Below are 20,945 nucleotides of genomic sequence, written 5' to 3'. Positions count from 1 at the left end.
GCTTTTTTCATCAAGTACGGTCGTCAAAGCGATGCTACGGCAAATAATTCACTCCTACCAGCAGATGCGGTCTCCTTCGAATACACCCGAGGGGACTACGACGCTTCAAAATGTGTTTGTTGTGTAAGAATAGCCTCGTGCGCGGCACAGTTTCAGTAGCATCGACCCATTTGCGCTGCAGTGGGCGTGCGGCTAAGAGCACACACATGCATTGCGCAAGGATGATATCCCTCGCATCTTCTTTGGCCATGGCTTTTCCGCTTCGTACTCTATATTTCATCATTCGTGAACCACTTGGAGAGCCTGGTTTAGCAGGATGGCGTCACACCACCCAGGTCCACCTTTCAGTCTCTCTCCCCTTGAAGCAGTGGTCGTACTGTTGAAGCTATGAATATGTAGGTTACTAATGAAATAAAGAGAGAGAAAGATCGAATCCAGAGTGGGAAGAATAGCAGTGTTGTTCCTCCTTTACTGTACTGCATGTGATAAAAAGAAAAAAGGAAAAATTAGGGTACCTTCACACTATTGGCTCCGCAGAAGGTACCTTCGCGTATTTTCGCGTTATTGGCGGTGCAGAAGAACAACACTTTTCTTATTTCCCCAACAATAGCCCTCCCCTTCGCCTCTCACGCACTATAAAACGGCGCAGTGGTGAACTCTTGCACGGATAAAAGTCACGTCTGTTGCCCCAGTATTATTGCCCTTAAGGCCCAATATGGCCATCGTCCAAGCAAATCTTTACTGTTTTTCTCTTATCATGAAGGGTACGGCTGCGCGTACAGATCGGTTGCTGCAATCGGCTGCAACAGATTGGTTGCTTCTTCAAATTAGAACTTCATCTTGATAGCGAGAGAGAAAAAAGAAAGGCAAGGGGATTACCCAAAGGCCCATAAGGTTTGTTACCATGCACTGGAAGAGAAGGATACAGGGCCGAGAAGAGATGCAAAGAGAAAGCAAGAGGTTGGCAGGATCACGCGTGCACTTGGGAGAGCTCATCCAACTCTACAGGAGTCGCACGGATCTGTTGAATTTAAGCACGCCAGAACCACTTCCGTTGAGTTGTGTGCCGTCGAGGCACAGCTCTACGCTTCAAGGCTGCTTATAATAGCCGTGAGTCCAGTCGTGTCCTGTCAGCCCCCCCCCCCCCCACCCCCATACACACACGCACACACACGCAGTCGCTATGTGTCACCCAGTTTACTTGTTCACTTTGCTTTTAAAAAACACATCTACGTGCGTACCTCATAGTGGTCCACGTTGAAGTCCTGGTGAGCGCGTGCCATAAAATTCTTTATTTCCTGTAAAAGGGTGGCTGTCCGGCTTCCCTTGAGCGGCCATCTAAGCGAGTAGGAAAGGAAATATTTTTCTTAACGTCTACGGCAGCAATATGAGGAAGTACTTGTTGCCTTTCGGTCACAATGTTAAAAGCTAGTAACAGCACGAAGATGTTTATTTCAATGGCAATCATAGAGCGGTTCGGGCCACATTAATTCCGCCTTCGCTGTCGCTATTATAGTGCTGCCGCATGCATCCTATAAGTGCAAGCGCAGCTCGCTCACTTGAGTGCTATAGCGTCTCCACAGAGGCTGAATCTGTTTGGTTTGAGAAACGGTGGAGCGAAGTGGAGGCACCATAACTGCTGCGCTCTTTCGCATTAGCGGTGGAACAAGAGTGGTGTTTCAGCTTGCTGATTGAATAAGCGCTAAGCGCGGTGCTCAGGGCTTCGCAACTTGCTGAATAGAGCTTGGAAAATGCTTAAGTTTAAATCTCCTAGCTCCACTTTCTGCTTTCATCTTTTTATTCTTCTGCTCCTGCCTTTTCTTTTCGTTTTTGGTTGGGTTGATGCCTGCTTCCTTGAGGACTACGAGAGATACAGCCACCTTTGTGTTCACTAGCAATAACATTTATTATACCAATCCTCTCTCGAAAACAAAAGAGGGGGGTGGGGAGAACATGAAGGGGAATACAAACACTGCTTATGGTCCAGTTGCTATAGGTTGTTTGTACGCATGTGTGCTTGTAATGGACAAATGGCTATGCATATATATTGCTGACCACTAGAAAAGGGGAGGCCACCCACCACTGCTCCAACAGTCGCGGAGAAAATCGGTGTCTCCATTCCGTGTGCGCAATATAAGGGCGTTCGTTTATGAATGTTACAATAGACTATGGTGAAAAAATAGCGCGAAAACACAGAAAAAATACACACAAGACGAAACAGTACTAGCGCTTACTTTTTGTGACGCATTACTTTGTTTTTCTAGCGCATCGCATCCTATAGGACCGCCACTAACGCACTTTTGGACGGTGAATTGACATAAGTGCGAACCCGTAGGAGTGAACTCAACCTTTCGCAGATCAGTCGGCCACGTTGTGTGCGTTCGTGTAATACAGTAGCAATAAAAAACGGCCTCTGCCTTGTGATTTCTTTTGCTCACCTGCCCAATGCCGGTTGCCGGAAACAGGCTTCATGTCGATTCGGATGAACAAGGATAGAAGACGAAGGAACGCCCGGGACTTAAGCCAGATGTGCGTGTTGTTCTCCATTCGAAATGCAGGAGTGAGGGTGTTGTGAAACCAAAAGGAAGAGTGGAAGGAGAAAGGATGAGGGGCGTTCTATTATTGTGAACACGTGCGGCTGTTCATTACGCCTGCGATCGATCACTCAGGGACCGTCGATTTCAAGATGCGTAACAATGCCCACGTCGCTTTGAAATCTCGCGCCGCATGCAATCGCTTTTCCTGAATACAATCTACGAACTGCGCGTAAGCGCTGTCGCGTAATAATTGCCGTTATGTGTCAGTCTACACCGACAAGCCACATTGGACTTGAACCCTTGGAAATTTCGGTAAGAGCAGCAATAGGGGCTGGTTGGTTGCACATCTTCGCGGGCAATGAAGAAAATGTACTACTGCGGACTGTGTCCGTAGGGTATCTAGTGCATCCTAGCACAATAAAAACGTGGTTACCCAACAAAATTTCAGGAATATCGGCTGTGAGGCCAACATCATTATAACAAAGCAGCAAAAACATATTACACAAGAAGGGACTTCATTTTCGAAAACACGCTTATTTCTGTTAAATCTGATTATGGTGTCTGTGAAAAGGAAGTGATAGAGAGAATATGGTACTGAAAATAAAGTTGATTTAACCGTGAAGTGATTCAATCTATATAGCTCGCTAAAACTAGAAGCCTTTATGCTCCACCACTATGTTTTCGTCTTCGCTGAGGCGAACAGCCATGCACGAGAAAGAACCCGACCTCAATAGCAAAAACTAAACACCATATTTAATCATTGTCTTTCAGGCAATCACACGGGTGGTAGCCACGTTGAACTTGGCCAGCCTTGACCCACGTCGTCCGAACGATAAATACCTGTCCGAGAAAAGAAAAACGGAAGGAAAAGAAAGACAGAAATATAAAATGCTTGTTTACGTAGAGACAAACATATGGAAGATTAGTATTTGAAGTAGAACGATCGCGACTTTTATCATCGATCGCGGCTTTTATCAAGTTTTACTTCTACGGTAACAGAAACTCTAAAATGAGATAAAAACTAACGTACCATGAAGGTGGCCAGGTACGGCGTCCCAAGTTCTTGTGGCGTGGCGCAGCTTTGTCGGTAGTAAACGCAGTGCAGCGTGGCATTGGTATACAGAGTTTTGATGCCGACCAGTGCGACGATATGAAACTCCTAGAATGCACGGACGTCTCTATACGGGCAAAGATGGCTGGGCTCGGCCCATCTCAGCTGCTGCTTGGAGCCCCGGCGATGTCGTTCACCTCGACTGCACGTGACTGCACAAACAAGCACAAAGCGAGGAGATTGACGTTGCACTGGTTTCGTTCCCGCCCACAGAATCATTCCACTCTTTCATTCATTCATTCATTCATTCATTCATTTGTTCAATCATTCGTTCATTCATTCATTCTTCATTTATTAGTATAAAATATCTTTATTGTACTAGTTGGCCCTGTGACAGCAAAAAAAAGTTTCAAAAATAACTAAACTAGAACGTTGGTAGCCACTTGCGAAGACAGATGATTCATTCATTCATTCATTCATTCATTCATTCATTCATTCATTCATTCATTCATTCATAGTTTAAAAATCTGTACAGTGAAAAACTAAACTAAATGTTCAGTGGTGAAGCAGTCTATCACACATACATTCTATTCTACTACTTTGATTGTTTTCCCTTGAAAAGGTTTAGCGGATTCCATTCAATAAGTATTTCACTGAGACTAGGTGACATGACACCACCATTTCGCTGCGCTGCACTGAAACATCAGAACAAAACAATATGTGTTCAGTCCTCTCGTTTCCTCCTGATGTTTTAGTATAGCCCAACAAAAGAACGAGGTGAGTAGTATGGGGAACAAAAAAAATCACAGAATATCCACGGAGTGAATTATGATGAGTGGGGCGAGCGCCCGTCAGTCCGTCCGCTTTTCCGTCCATACATTCGTTCTTGCTTTCGTCCGTCCGCGTGAGCATCCGCGCGTCCGTCCATGCGTCCGTCCATGCGTTCGTCCATGTGTCCGTCCATGAGTCCATTCATCCGTCTGTCAGTCCGTTCGTGCATTCATCCGTCCGTACGTCCGCGCGTCCATGCATCTGTCCGTACATCTTCTAGTCTGTCTGTCCGTCCCTCCGTGTGTCCATCTAGTGAACACTCCAAGTACCGGCATCTCCAAACTCGCATCCCCTGTGGCACATACCCGCTCTAGAGCGAGTATGTGCCACCGGTGGCTACGTACGACAACCACGGAGAAAGGACAGACCCACACACTAAGAAGCTTCGCCCCTGAAGAGTGGGTGCTGTGACTGATATTTCGATTTCGCTTCATCACTTGCTCGCTAAGCGTTCATGCATGGCAAGGGCAACATTCTACAGATTTCTAAACATGTAATTTGCCAATTTATACGTCTTTTGAGTGCCTTTCTATTGAACTCGCACAAGACAAGCGAAGATCTGAAGCGTGTACAGCTGGAAAGGATAGGTGCGATAAGCTTCTAATGCTTTGCTCGAAATACGATCTTGGAAGAAGATCGAGCCACCAATTTCGTAATCGTGTTTACACATAGGCAGGAGAGGGGTATGCACGAGTAAAAGTGGGCTTTAGCTACACAGAGGAGCTGGCAAACAAGGCAAGATAATGGAGGAACAACGGATTCGAGATCACTTGACGTCACACAGACCCCAGTGTCGTAAACCCGCGATACCGAATATACGCCGCCCGCGCTTTTCCTCGGATCGGAAAGTGAGGCCGTCGTCCCCCCTGTGTGTATCTGCTTTACTTTACTTTTCTACGTGAGCTATTGTGCCCATCAGCCGAGGCATACAATGGGCAGTGTTGTGCGTCTTTGCAAACATAAGCCAGTGCGAAGAGCTGAGCCATTCGATCGCCTCGTCGCGGCAGCTATAGCACACGTGAGTCTCTGAAAATTTCTCTTCCCGATGCTCGACGTCTCTAGTCTGTCTCGAGCAACACGATGCATGATCTCGCCAAAGTGTTCATTGCTCTCAGTGGCGGTATCAACGGCCCCGAAATATTTGCTATCTCTGCAGAGATAGCAAATAAGCTGTTAGGAGAGGTCCCCGGCTGTGGTTTTGGTGCGCTGAATGCTTTCGATAATGTGGCACGTATCTGTTCTATTCTATTCTAACTTTCTTGCTGTGGAAAGGCTGAGATCTTCATTACCTCGGCTACATCATTTTCATAACTTCTGCAGCGAAAAAAAATGTTACCGGAAACCAAAGGTAAGCAAAAAAACACACAGATAAGATGCTATAAGTGCACCGCGAAGGTACGGTGAGCAAAGCAGCCAGTTTGCAGCCAACTCTTCCACCTGCCCACACGATTAAGAAAGACTCCGTAATGAACTTCAGTAACACTTCTTTCGGACCTAGTTGGTTCATAATCATATAGAGGTACTTTTACAGCGCCTAAACACAGACACTCTTTCTATGTGGTGAGTCTGTGATTGCACTGTAAAAGCACCCCCGAAATTAAGGGCTCAGAAAACTTCGTCCAAGGGAAGCTCCAAATCGTGTACCTAAATTTAAGCACATGGATCTCTAGCATCTTGTATCCACCGACATGCGACTCTGATCAAACATTTGTGATATTCTATTATTATTTGCCGCGCTCAAAGGGTTAGAGACTTCAGTAGTCATCTCAGCATATCAGCAGGAATTTTCTTAAAGCCAAACAGAATCGCTTACTCCTCCTGACCATCCTCCCTTCCTCCGGTGTAAGCGGCGCAGGTGACTTCCAGGAGAGGCCGCGTTTCGGGCACGGGGACAACCAATGCGCGGTACGCTTCGTGGTTGGCCATGGTCCCTCGCGCACTTCTTGCGTCTGCAACGAGCGTCCTGTTCTGCGTGTTCCCGTCTTCTGACTTGCTTACGTCCTGTAAAAAAAAAAAGAAATGGCAAGGGCCCTTACTAAGGGCGTCGTCAAGTGTATGAGCACAGGTCCGTACTTATAAGCAGTCTTGACATGTAGCTTACAGTCTTCGCATAGTGCCAGTATTTGTAGCATAGCTGCCGGTAACGGAGCTTGCTCTCATACTCGTAAATGTTATAGCAGTACTAATGGTGTTTATTACGTTATCGAAGTTAAGTATCGCACATTATAAATGAATATATACTCATGATATGTGGGGCTTAACGTCCCAAAACCACCATATGATTATGAGGGACGCCGTAGTGGAGGACTTCGGAAATTTCGACCACCTGGGGTTTTAAACGTGTGCCCAAATCTGAGCACACGGGCCTACAACATTTCCGCCTCCATCGGAAATGCAGCCGCCGCAGCCGGGATTCGATCCCGCGACTTGCGGGTCACCTTAGCCACTAGACCATCGCGGCGGGGCATGAATATATACTCAAGAGTGTGATTACCCTTATCCCAACTAAAAAAGTACCAGCTGTGGTTTCATAATATGGAATGCAACGAAATATCATTTAGAGCCTCCACAAGTAGTAGTGGTAGTAGTAGTAGTAGTAGTAGCAGCAACAGCACTAGTATAGTAGTAGCAGCAGCAGTAGTAGTAGTAGTAGTAGCAACAGCACTATTATACTATAGTAGTAGTAGTAGTAGTAGTAGTAGTAGTAGTAGTAGTAGTAGTAGTAGCATTATCATTCTTACTTCTGCTATAGTATAAGGTAGCGATTGACGACCCTAATTATAGCGCGCTTCTCAAAAGATTCCCTAGGTACCGTACCTCCTCATGCAGAGTTTTAAGTCGGGACATTGGTTCTTACCAACACGCAGGAGTTCTCTTGAACGTCCGAGTCGTCGCCTGACGGCTGCAGTGACGTTTCAGCGGTGGAGATGTGAAGCCCGCTCGATAACTCTTCGGGACCAGCTGCGAATGCACTCGTAGCTTCCAGGAGGCCACGATGCGGGGACAGCTTGCTTCCCATGCCAGCCGCTGTGTCTGCGTAAGCAGGAGGTTGCACGGCCAACGCGTGAGGACATTTCATTTATTACCCGTATCATGGACCGCCAGATTGCAGCTAACTGGGTTGGTTGGTTGGTTACGTCATTAAGGCGAGAACAAAGATTGCTAGACACGGAACGCTGGTAGAAGGACAGGACGCTGATGTCTGTCGTACTACCAGCAGCCCGTCATTCGATCTAGTACCACCCTATGTCTAGCGCTATTTGTTACCGCCTTACCCGTATTTTGTTATTCTTTCAGAGAGAAGCCGGAAAGGTTACTTAATAGTATAGTGAACATGTTTGACTTGGAACTGCGACTGACGGGACTTGCGCCAGGAAGCGTTCCCCTCTCAAGAGATGTGACTGTTTGCGAAATTGGTTACTTGCTCACAAGCTCACACAGGTAACACAGGTTAAGTGCGATGATACTTTCTTCCTCTGACCTCGTCTAGTTTAAACCACCCACCAGTCGATGATTACGAAGTGTGCACTGCGACCGAAGCTAACAAGCCGCGTGCTCGTCAGTCGCTGTTTCGTTAACTTCATAATAATAATTGTTGTAGTTTAGCATGCCGAAACCGCAATATGGTTATGAGAGACGCCACAGTAGATGGCTTCGGTGATTTCAACTACCTGAGTTTCCCGGGTTTCCTTAACATGCACCTATATCTAATTCCGCAGACCTCAGGGATATTTGCCTCCTTCAAACTTTTGTTGAAGTTCTGACTGCAAAGCTTACACTGTGCTAGCCCTAGTAAAAGGGTTTCATCAATTCGCCTGCAAAACGTATTTTTATTGCCTGTTAAGTTGTTACTCTGTGTGTATACTCGTAGAAAGGCAGTATAGGAGAAGGAGGCGTGTTTACTTTATTTGTTTAGACTTCTCTTACAGCGTCACTTGCTTACGAAATTTATATATTAATAATTTTTCCCTCAATCAACAAATAACCACCGCATAAGATCACGTACTACTTTTTATAATGTCAGGAGTGACGTCTGCGACGTGCATGGGAATTTAAGCGGGAGGAGGCAGCCTCTCGAAGTTTTTGCCTGGACTCTCCTTGCTTCCAAAGAACTTGCTTGTCGGGGATGTTCCCGTATTACCGAGATTCTGGCACCATCTCTGGAGGCTGTACCGCACCAAGAGGTATTTTTAGGGTCTTTCACACAAAAAAAAACTTGAAAAAGGCCGTCGTCAATTTGACGCAGCACGAGACGTGGAAACGCACGAGTAGGTAGCGACGAAAGTGCAAACAGCACGAACGTCGAAGCATGGGTGACCTGAATGAAACTATTGATCAGTTTAAGTGAACGCTCCCCGCATACGAATTGTCACAAGGCGCAATCGTCGCCATGAACATGCTACAAAAGGCGAAACGAAAGGACGGTCCTGCGTATGGCCGGTAATACCACCCGCTTGGAGACCAGATCCGTAGCTGAGACGTGAAATGCAAGCTTTCGTAACATGCCGCCTGCGAAACAAAACAAAAACCGTTGCTAACGCTAGTCGTACATAGAGATAGTCGATGGAGCAAGCAAACGATAACCATGCGGCCTGAGCTCTCCAGCTAGATTGCCACTTTTTAAAGTTCGAGCTCGTTTTTCAGACGACGTCTGTAGAGAATATGCCTTGTAGAATTTCATGTGGTTTCACGGTTGCCAAGGCCCCCCTTTAACAATGAAAGTTCATCTCCGAGTTCACTTCGCCCTTCTCTTCTTTATATATATATATATATATATATATATATATATATATATATATATATATATATATATATATATATATATATATATATATATATATATATATATATATATATATATATATTTATATATATATATATATATATATATATATATATATATATATATATATATATATATATATATATATATATATATATATATATATAGATATATATATAGTGTTTTTGCTATAAAAAAGAACAACAAGACCCAAGAACACGGTGAAACAGAGTCTAGGGGAGTTTTATGTTGCTGCATGGCTGTAGCCGCGAATGTCTTTAGATGCGCAAGTACTTTAGAGTAGAAGCTCGGGCGTGGTTGTGAAACATCGAAAGGAACACAAAGCGAGTGTTTTGTTTCAACATCAAAATAGCTTGTAATGTTTTGCAAACACATAAAACTAGTGAAACAAAGGGCAAGCGCCCAGCTCTTCGTTTATGCAAGTCTGCAAATAAGCGTTTCAGTGACTCTTAAAAAGAAGATAAGTGCAAGAAATAACAAAAGATGCACCTAAAGCAAGAATGCTAATGTCGAACTTCGAAGAACGTGTTACCGCAACTCAGTACTCTACTGCAAATTATGTAGTTTATCCGGTATATTTTCCTTACCATATATGCTAAAATCATGTCAATTCGAATTATTAAGCAAGGGGACAACAGGATCAAGAAACTTATCAATCCGAGTGCCTATGCGTACTCCTCTGAATTCTCTTCACCACCTTTAAAGTGCCCCTAAACCTCTTTGAGTAAAAAGACGAGATACTGGTTTCTTTGTCACCTTCACTATAGGCTCTTACTGGCACTGTCTCTTCTTCGTAAATTTCTTATAACACGTGATAAATAATAAAGAAATTCACCGCCAACCAAGCACTCCGTACGAGTGATTAACCAGTGAAAGATGAAACATGGGGCCCCGGTGTTCAGCAGTTGGTTCAAGCCGACGTGGAAATGAAGCCTTTCACAATTATTGGTTACATGTTCGTGCTTCTCAATGAGGCCATAGACACACGTTTGGCTTGGGTTTACCACAGCCTTTACTTCACATGCCACACACTTTGCCTCGTGAGGCACGTCGCGCCTCGTGGTCATGAAGGAGCGTAATGAACAGTTAAATGCGTTTCGCAATGCGTTAATCACGGTGGTTGTTCTCGAACCACTGACGGTCACAAGCACCACAGATCAATCCAAAGTGCCGCTGGAGAAACCCCTGCTGAAAGCGGGTGTTTGCCACATCAAACGTGTTGTCACTCCAACGTTGGCACTCCAACGCCACTTGTTCGGCGCAGGCAGAGCGCCTTGTCGGCTATAGGCAGACATAAATTAGTGCATTTTTCTCTTCTTCTAGAACCCCGCATTCATTGCTCGGCGCGGCGTTGTTTCAAGCGTTTGACATCGCGAGCTAACTCGGAGGCGTGGTTTCCAGGATGCGCCCGACACCGCCGCTTGCATTCCCGTTCGCCATTTATCGCGGCTGGAAAGGCTGCCGGCACTCGACCCACCGGGTCTTTTTTTTTTTTGCCAGGGCTGCACCGTCGGCCCAGTGAATGCAAGCTCTCTCACGTTTTCACTGTCTTCCAGAGTTGTCCGTGTCATAGCCATGTGCAAGGTTTCAGGAGAAACCGGTGCAGACGAGATCGGTGCCATGGCTGTGACGAGATGGACGACGTCCCTCACAGCGTAACCAATGGCGCGCATGGTCAAGTAGTACGCTGAGAATGACGTAACTGATCAGGCAACCAATGGAGGCCGCTCAAGACACCACTGAAAAGCAGTTTTACGTTTCTCCTAGCCATATGAAGCTTTCGCTGTATTAGCTAAGGTTTTACGTCCCAAAACCATGATGTTATCACTAGGTACACCACAGTGGAGGGCTCCGGAAGTTCTGACCATCTGTTATTATTTAACGTGCGCTGACATCACACACTACACGGGGCCCTACTATTTTGCCTCCATGGAAACGCGACCACCGCAAGGGCAGCGGCCGAGCACCGTAGCCACTTGTGGCCGACAAGTGTCCGCCATGGTAGAACGCCTAGCGTGGAACATCTCAGGATTTTCACATTTTTCGGCTAAACGCTGTTATGTCGTTTAGAAGAAGCAAGCGTTGCGTGAGTTGGTATATCAATTTGGATGACATTTTGCACACACACAAAAAAAAAACAGCCAAGAAGTAAGAGCACAGACTGGGCCTCTGTGTGCTCTCTTCCTTTTCGTTCATTTTTTTTCTTGCGCAAGATGCCATTCACACTGTTATGTCGGTTTTCGTCATTGGAAAAACACAAAACGAAGTGAAATTTGTTCATCGCCCACGATGATCATGCGAGACAAGGCGTGTGGCTGCATGGCAAAGCAGGGTAGGTGACAATTCGCAACTAATCTTCCTAGTGTATGGACCAATCAAGAACTCACTTATTCGTGACGTCATCTGAACGGACTGCTGACGTTACGAATCGGGCCAAAACGAAGGAGAATATGTGCAGAGGAGGGCTGTTTCTTGGGCTAGTTGGAGAAGCATGCTGCATTATATGTGAAGCATTTCTTAGCGAACTACGGCAACTTTGAGCGTATCTATCTATCTAGCCGCCTACGAATTTTAGCTCCCCTGGCCGTTATATATGGTATCGAGACCAAACTTGGTATGGCATAACATAACTGTATGAGGAACATATTTGACTAGTCATTACATGAAAATCATGACATGTATGTCATGAATATTATGATTTACATTTCATGGTCCTGCAGCTCTTGCGATGGCTTCGTTCACATGGCATGTTACAAAACTAGTATGGTATGACATTATTGCATGGCGAACAAAAGCAACAAACCCTAACATGAAAATCACGACATGCGTGTCATGTAACGACATGACTACATGCCACGCTCATGATGCGCTCACGGCCGTTACGCTAGCGTCACATATACCAAGCGGTATTACAGTACGTGAATGGATGGCGAAGGTATGTGACTGGTGCAAACATGATAAACATGAGATCCGTGTCTAGTGAGAACATGACTACATGCCACAGTCAAAAAGCCAATACATTTCGACGTGACGTGGTGCGCGTGCTTGCCGGCGTTCATTTCATCGCGTCACGCCGGTGTTGACACGCGAGGCACCGGTCCTTCCATATATTCGCAGGCGTGCGTCACGCTGCGTTGCTTTGACGCATGCGCGTTTCAGTGCGTCCGGTGTCCCTCCGTCACGAAAAGAGGGTGACGCAGCGTTGTCTGGGTAACACATCGGCGCGAAATGCAGCATGTCGCGTTTTGCGCCGGTTGCTGTCGGGCCGCGCGCACGGACGCTTGTCGCACCTGGCGTCAGACTATAGAGTGATTACGTTTTTCTAACGTTGCGTCGCTGTGCCCAGAGTGCTCGCGCGTCAACGCTACGTTGGAGTATATTCCGCCCTTCGTGATGCGCTCGCAGCCGTTTTTCCACCTCTACATATACCTAATTTTGTGTTACGTGGCGTCAATGGATGACTCAATCTATGACTGGTGCAAGCATGATAATCCTGACACGCGTGTCATGTAAGAACGTGACAACATACCACGCTCATAGCTTGCTCGCGGCCGTTTCGCTAGCTCCACATATACTAAATTTGGTATCATGTGACGTGAATAGATGACGAAGGTAAACGACACATAAACATGGTAATCATGACACGGAAGTCATGTACGGCAACATATACATCCACCTCGTACCATTATGCTGACTTTAAAGTGACATATCAACATTTCTCATTCGTGCTTCACATATAATCAATTTACACTGTACGTGGGATCTGCCTTTTTTTTTGGACACGCTCGAAAAACAAGGATGCCGGAAGGCACACAGAGAAAGCGGGACGATTAAAGCACTCAGCCTCACTGACGTGAAACCCGCGAGAGGCGAAGCATACGGTGATTTGTGAGAGACTTCTTTTATGGGCCAGTATTGGTGCCAAGCCTGAAACAGGCCCCGCCGCGGTGCCCTAGCGGCTAAGGTACTCGGCTGCTGACCCGCAGGTCGCGGGAACAAATCCTGGCTGCGGTCGCTTCATTTCCGATGGAGGTGGAAATGTTGTAGGCTCGCGTACTCAGATTTGGGTACATGTTAAAGAACCCCAGATGGTCGAAATCTCCGGAGCCCTCCACTACGGTTCCTCTCATAATCATATGGTGGTTTCGGGACGTTAAACGCCACATATCAATCAATCAAATCAAGCCTGAAACGGGGCACGTATAGGAAAAGGTGCTTCCGTTCCACTAACGTCGTCAGGAAGCTCTGCGGAATGCAGCTTCCCACAAGGGGTGCTTCCTTATCTTCTTAACCTCTACATTCCTGGTTTGAGGCCTCTACGGCTTGTAGGGGAAAGTGTTTAAGCTCCACCAACGTCGTAGGGCTATTTGTTGTCTTCTTCATTCTGACTGTACCGGTGGCGAGTAGTGGGGTGTATTCAATTTTCGTGGCACAGACTCGTTTTTATGGTAGACCCTGACGACACGGCACACCGTGACGACAACAGATGCCGGAAAGACGAACCCCTAAAGTCTCTCGCACATAAAACAAACGAACGCTCGTGTGCGTGCGTCACTGTTTTCTCGCCATTCAGGTACGTCCAAAAATGCAATAACACGATAGAATAACGCGCTCCTTTGTATTTTCAGAGGAGGTTTAGAGAAGCTTTCTTATAGACTGAAGCATATACTTGAAGACATGAATGTGCCGCAACTCACTGTGTTCTAATAATTTTTTTTTCAGTTTTAAGAATTGATTTCGTTTTAATAACACTTTTTACATGTGGAAACTCACCGCCATTGGGCACGGTTGATTGGGTCACCATGCTGGTCGAAGTCTGGCTTACGTGCTTCGACTGGGGTTGCATGCGACCTGGCCAAGTAGCCACGCTGCTTATCTTCGAGCGTTCCCCGCGACTGCTGTAACCTGAGAGCACCGGGAGCTGCGGGAATCGATGTGCAATGGCCAACAGACGAACGAATTAGACACATAATGAATAAAAATACGGATAAGGAGCAGCGCGGAGGCTATCTATCTATCTATCTATCTATCTATCTATCTATCTATCTATCTATCTATCTATCTATCTATCTATCTATCTATCTATCTATCTATCTATCTCTAGGACGATGCATTTCTGGCATTTATGAATACAGTTTGAATAAACGTACAGTGGTTTTCATTCGCTGCAGTGCGGGTCACGCACTCACATTGGCTCGTTGCATTGATTCATGGCAAAACGCGAAAACGACTCAAGTTTTCCGATGACGTGCCCGCAAGTTGGTGTGTGTATATATATATATATATATATATATATATATATATATATATATATATATATATATATATATATATATATATATATATATATATATATATATATATATAGTGTAGCGGAAGCTGCTAAGCACCACCGCATGCGGTGGTGCTTAGCAGCTTCCGCTACAATATAATGCCACATTCCATTTCCCAAGTTTTTGTTATCGCCCCAAAACACCACACGATTCTCAGCGCAAACCGCGCCGCCAGCGATAACGCTAGAACATTCGACGGCAAAAGTATAAATGCCGACACGCTTCGCCGCTTGTCAGCTTTTGATCGAAGGCCGACGCTCCGTTCGCCGCGTGCACAAGAGGGGTGTCTAAACGAGAACTGTATGTATAAAATGATGTAAAAAGTTCTTTTGAGTATGAAGTTCTCTATAAACTTCTCTTTGTATCAGTCCGAGACTGCTATCTGTGCGAGACTGCTGCTGTAATTGGACTTTCCGTTTACCGGGCACAGGTTCGCCCTAATAAACAGTTAAATCCCAACACGAAGTCTCCTGTCTTCGGCCACGTCATGAACCTGTGACATCTGGTGCAGGTGCTGGGTACCGATCCCAGTACCTGACTATTCCGTCACGCTGACCCAGACATGCCTGAGGAGAAAAAAGTTTGTTTCCTCATGCGAGAGGTCAAACAGGAGCTCTTCGCGGGACTGATGAGAAACCCAATGAAAATCGTCCAAGAATTTGTAGCCGAAGCGACCACTATCGAAAAGACCCTGGACATGCGCACCAGACAATATAATCGTCGCCTGACTGCAGACTGCGCTGCTGCTCAAGCCAGTAATTCCGGAGACCTGCGTGAAACGATCCGAGCGATCGTGCGGGAAGAGCTGCGCAAGCTGTTGCCTTCGGCGCAGCCTCAAGTGGATTCAATCGCCGACATTGTGCGAGAAGAAGTTCAGCAATCGCTTCAAATTCTCCACGCACCGCTGCCCGAGCCACAAGCTATGAGCTACGCCGCTGCACTGCACCACAGCGCTCCTCCCCGTCCACGCCAAAACGCCGCCCCATCGCACTTCCGTCGACAGACGTCACCGCCGCCACCACCCCCACCGACGTCATACCGTTCGCCAGCGGCCCAGCGCAGTGCACCGAGGAAGACTGGCGTCTGGCGCACCCCTGACCATCGCCCGCTCTGCTACCACTGCGGCGAGGCCGGACACACATACCGCCGTTGCCAGTACTGACAGATGGGACTGCATGGCTTCGCCGTCAATGCACCGCGTCCACAGCCAGGAGAACGACCACGTGACATCGCCGACTACCTGACAGGAACTCGGTGGACACCACGAAGCCCTTCGCGTTCGCCGTCGCCCAGCCGCCGCACGTCACCGCACCACCGGCAGTACTCTGGCACAACGCGGGGCCGGTCTCTTAGCCCGTATCCGGGAAACTAAGGGCAGCAACCGGTGGAGGTGCGGTTGCTGTGCGACGAACTACCGAAGATCCTCCGATGACGACGACGCCGCGACGGAGCTTTCCGAACACAACGCCAACCAGGCAAAGCCCTGACGGCGAAAGCTCACTTACCGAAGGTGGCCTGACGACGCAACATGGAAGCAGCGGAACAAGCCGACGCAGCCGTGACCCGACGCCACGCCCTAACTGTAATGTGAGACGGCGAACTAGCGACCTCGACGTTCTTATCGACGGCCACAGTGTGACCGCTCTCGTCGATACTGGAGCCGACTATTCTGTCATCAATGGGTCGTTCGCCGCGAAGTTAAAGAAAGTTAGGACAGCTTGGAAAGGCCCTGAAATCCGCACAGCCGGAGGTCATCTCGTAACGCCTGCAGGAATCTGCACAGCGAGAGTCACCATTAACGGCTGTATTTATCCTACAGGCTTCGTAGTCCTACAGCGTTGCTCGAGAGATGTCATCCTTGGCATGGACTTCTTATGCCTCCATGGTGCTGTCATCAACCTCAAAACAAAGTCGATAACGTTATCCACAGAAGAAGCACTACCACCGCGCACGCCGTCAGGACACCATGCCTTGAATGTGCTGGAAGAACAAGTCACCATTCCGCCTCGCTCAAGCGTCATTATTTCAGTAGGCGCTCCTAAATCACCTGACTTGGAAGGCGTCGTTGAAGGCAGTCACCATCTGTTGGTCACCCGAAATATTTGCGTCGCAAGAGGAATCACAGAGCTGTGGGGAGGCAAAGCAATGATTATGCTCACGAATTTCAGCAATGAGTACAAACAAGTGAACAAAGGAACAACGGTCGCATACATCGAAGAAATTGTCGAAGCCACCAGTGCTTTCGCCCTCGCCGATTCTGCGGAACCTGCTCAGAGGAACCAAGCCCCTCCCATAGCTTTCGACGTCAATCCCAAACTTCTGAACGATAAGCAAGAACAGCTCAAGGCCCGGCTCCTGCAATACGAAGATTGCTTTTTGTCGTCATCGAAAATTCGGCAGACCCCAATCACGAAACATCGCATCATAGCCGATGAAAATGCCAGACCACTCCGTCAGAGTCCGTACAGGGTTTCGACGCGAGAACGTGAGGCCATGAAGAGACAAGTTGATGAAATGCTGCGGGATGACATTATCCAACCGTCCAAGAGTCCATGGGCGTCCCCCTTGGTGTTAGTGAAGAAAAAGGATGGGGCCCTACGTTTCTGCGTCGATTATCGCCGCCTGAACAAAATCACAAGAAACGACGTGTATCCTTTCCCACGAATGTACGACGCACTTGATCGGCTCCATAACGCCAAGTACTTTTCGTCAATGGACCTTAAGACTGGCTATTGGCAAATCGAAGTCGACGAAAGAGACCGAGAGAAGACGGCGCTTATAACACCGGACGGCCTCTTCGAGTTTAAGGTGATGCCCTTCGGCCTTCGCTCAGCGCCTGCAACTTTTCAACGCATTATGGATACAGTAATGGCAGGATTGAAGTGGCAGACTTTCCTTGTTCACTTGGACGACGTCGTCGTGTTTTCCTCGAGTTTCGACGAGCATCTTCGGCGCCTTGAAGCTGTACTTCAAGCCATCAAGACGTCCGGACTCACACTGAAGCCAGAAAAGTGCAGATTTGCGTATGAGGAGCTCTTGTTTCTGGGGCACGTTATCAGCAAGTCTGGAGTTTGTCCCGATCCACGGAAAACAGCCGTCATCGCTGACTTCCCCTCGCCCACTGAGAAGAAAGCCGTATGCCGATTTCTGGGCCTGTGCGCCTATTATAGGCGGTTCGTGAAAAACTTCGCCCGCATCACCGATCCTCTCACTAACCTTACCAAGGCCGACGTGGAGTTCAAGTGGGAAACGCCACAGGAACACGTTTTTCAGGAGCTTAAACATCGCCTCCAGACGCCTCGGTTACTTGCCCATTTCGACGAATTCGCCGAGACATAAATACATACTGACGCAAGCAGCGTAGGTCTTGGCGCCGTTCTTGTGCAGAGGGCTGACGGACTTGAAAGTGTTATTAGTTACGCCGGCCGATCGCTATCCAAAGCAGAAGCAAATTATTCCACAACAGAAAAGGAGTGCTTTGCCATCATCTGGGCTACGTCGAAATTTCGCCCCTACCTCTACGGCAGGCCCTTCAAAGTTGTGACCGACCACAACGCCTTGTGTTGGCTAGCCACCTCGAAGGACCCTTCAGGTCGCCTCGCACGATGGAGCCTGAGACTTCAAGAATATTACATTACTGTCATTTACAAGCCCGGCAAAAAACACTCCGACGCCGACTGTCTCTCTCGTGCGCCTGTCGACCAACCGCTACCCGACGATCCGGATGACGACTACTTCTTGGGAACGATAGCTACAGACGACTTCGCTGAACGACAGCGGGCCGACCCGGAACTTAAGGCCTTAATAGAATATCCTCGAAGGCAGGACTGCCGAAGTCCCGAAGGTATTCAAGCGCGCACTTGCATCGTTCTTTCTACAAAACGGTCTTCTACAAAAGAAAAACTTTTCACCGCTTCGACCTAAGTACCTCCTTGTGGTGCCTTCAGCTCTGCGACCAGAACTCCTGCAGGCCCTGCACGACAATCCGACAGCAGGGCACCTTGGTGTTTCTCGCACACTCGCGAGGATACAAGAAAGGTACTACTGCCCACGTCTTACCACCGACGTCACTCGTTATGTGAGGACATGCCGGGACTGTCAGCGACGCAAGACACCGCCGACAAGGCCAGCGGAACTTCTGCAGCCAATTGATCTACCTTGCCGACCTTTCCAGCAGATTGGTGTGGACCTACTGGGGCTGTTCCCGACGTCGCCTTTCGGAAACAAGTGGATCGTGGTAGCTACCGACTACCTCACCCGCTACGCCGAGACAAAAGCCCTTCCAAAAGGCAGTGCATCCGAGGTAGCTAAGTTCTTCGACGAAAATATCGTCCTACGTCACGGCGCCCCGGAGGTCCTTATCACCAACAGAGGAACGGCATACACTGCCAACTTAACTCAAGCGATCTTGGCATACAGCCAAACAAACCACCGCCGGACGACAGCGTACCACCCACAGACCAACAGCCTCACGGAGTGGCTTAACAAGACGATCGCCGACATGCTGTCAATGTACGTCGATGTAGAACACAAGACGTTGGACGCCGTTCTTCGGTATGTGACCTTCGCATACAACATGGTGGTGCAGGAGACGACGCAGATATCTCCATAGAAATTGTTCTACGGAAGGAGCCCGGCAACGCTCGATGCCATGTTACCCAACGTCACCGACGACGAAAACCTCGATGTGAGCGAGTACCTTCAACGCGCCGAAGAAGCCCGACAACTTGCACGTCTCCGTATCAAGAATCAACAAACGACCGACAGCCACCGTTACAACCTTCGACGACGCTTCGTGGAATACCAGTCCGGTGAACGTGTTTGGGTGTGGACGCCGATACGCCGACGTGGACTAAGTGAAAAGCTTCTGCGACGGTACTTCGGACCGTACAGGGTGGTTCGACGTCTCGCCGCACTTGATTACGAGGTTGTCCCCGACGGCATCACGAACTCTCAACGACGCCGATCGCGACCTGAAGTCGTCCATGTCGCGCTCCTCAAGCCGTTTCATGCGCGTTAACGTTAAATGTGTATTAACGTTAACGTTAAATGAGTATTATTGTTGTATTGTAATTTATTCATTGTACTTTCTTGCATTATTATTGTACCTTCATGTTTAGTTAAAGCATCGGGACGATGCCTTTTTTCAGAGGGGGCAATGCCACGTTCCATTTCACAAGTTTTTGTTATCGTCCCAAAACACCACACGATTCTCAGCGCAAACCGCGTCAGCAGTTTTCGAGAAGGTCCCGAACTGTAGTAGATTATTTTGATAAGATCACGCCTACTCTGCGAACTGTACAGATTATTCTGGAACCTACGCCACCGCCAGTGATAACGCTAGAACAATCGACGGCAAGAGTATAAATGCTGACGCGCTTCGTCGCTTGTCAGTTTTCGATCGAAGGCCGACACTCCGTTCGCCGCTATTAGTCCGAGACTTCTATCTGTGCGAGACTGCTGCTGTAATTAGACTTTCCGTTTACTGGGCACAGGCTCGCCCAAATAAACAGTTAAATCCCAACACGAAGTCTCCTGTCTTCGGCCACGTCACGACCCCGTGACAATATATATATATATATATATATATATATATATATATATATATATATATATATATATATATATATATATATATATATAAATATATATATATACTTTGAGAGAGCTGACGCACAGCAGCGCAAACGTGTGTTCAGGCCTTAAGGCATGACCATATGATATGTACTATCAGCGTCAAATGAAACCTGAACAGCGGCAAGCCTTTTCGATGGTGTAGTGCGCGCCGTCAATTTATCACATAGAAAGGGCAGCGCGAAAACTCAGAAAAAGGACAGTAGAGACAGAGCGCTGTCAAACTGGCAGGTGTTTTAGTGAAAGGGCGAAGGAGCATGACTATAATGTACGCAATACGACCAGTGATTTTTCTGGCTGACCATTGCAGGCATTGTGGCTGCTCTCCCGACTTTCGTAGTACTCGGTTTTTTAAGATGGGGAGGGATAAGATAGAGCGCGAGATTGTCGAGGCTTTCTTCATTCATGAAGCAGGTGACAAGTGCGTGAGCAGGTCTTCCATATTCTTGTCTGACGCTGAAATTAGTTACCTTAGAGTCTTTCTTTGATTTTCCGTGTCATTTGCTTTATCTTGACCTGATGCATTTCACTCGTCACGCTTGCGCGAGCTCCTTTAAAGATTTTATCATTTGCAGTTTTTATCGCTGGATAAAGCCAGCCTTCTTTTCTTGCTTCTAAATCTCCTCTCAATCACAGTTTAGGCACATATATATGCACAGGTGATGGCAATAAAATTTCAGTTGTTAGTCAGCGCTCTGTCTCTACTGTCCTTCTTTTTTCTGCGTTTTGCGCTGCACTTTCTATGTGAGCACTGT

General features: G+C 47.5%; 1 protein-coding gene across 1 annotated transcript in view; it reads right to left on the bottom strand.

The window, feature by feature from the left end:
* Positions 1–3,268: 3,268 nt before the first annotated feature.
* Positions 3,269–20,945, bottom strand: part of LOC119169330 (uncharacterized) — a 48,631-nt gene continuing 30,954 nt past the window's right edge. Inside the window, exons 7-11 of the mRNA XM_075884783.1 lie at positions 13,997–14,144; positions 7,277–7,452; positions 6,233–6,420; positions 3,568–3,800; positions 3,269–3,377 (exon numbers count right to left, since the gene is read on the bottom strand). Of these exons, the coding sequence (XP_075740898.1) occupies positions 3,782–3,800; positions 6,233–6,420; positions 7,277–7,452; positions 13,997–14,144 (531 nt within the window). The 3' untranslated portion in view covers positions 3,269–3,377; positions 3,568–3,781. The remainder of the gene's footprint in view (positions 3,378–3,567; positions 3,801–6,232; positions 6,421–7,276; positions 7,453–13,996; positions 14,145–20,945) is intronic.

This window comes from Rhipicephalus microplus, chromosome 2, assembly GCF_043290135.1.
Source record: "Rhipicephalus microplus isolate Deutch F79 chromosome 2, USDA_Rmic, whole genome shotgun sequence".
NCBI classification, from domain to species: Eukaryota; Metazoa; Arthropoda; class Arachnida; order Ixodida; family Ixodidae; genus Rhipicephalus; species Rhipicephalus microplus.
This window is presented reverse-complemented; position numbering and strand designations above follow the sequence as displayed.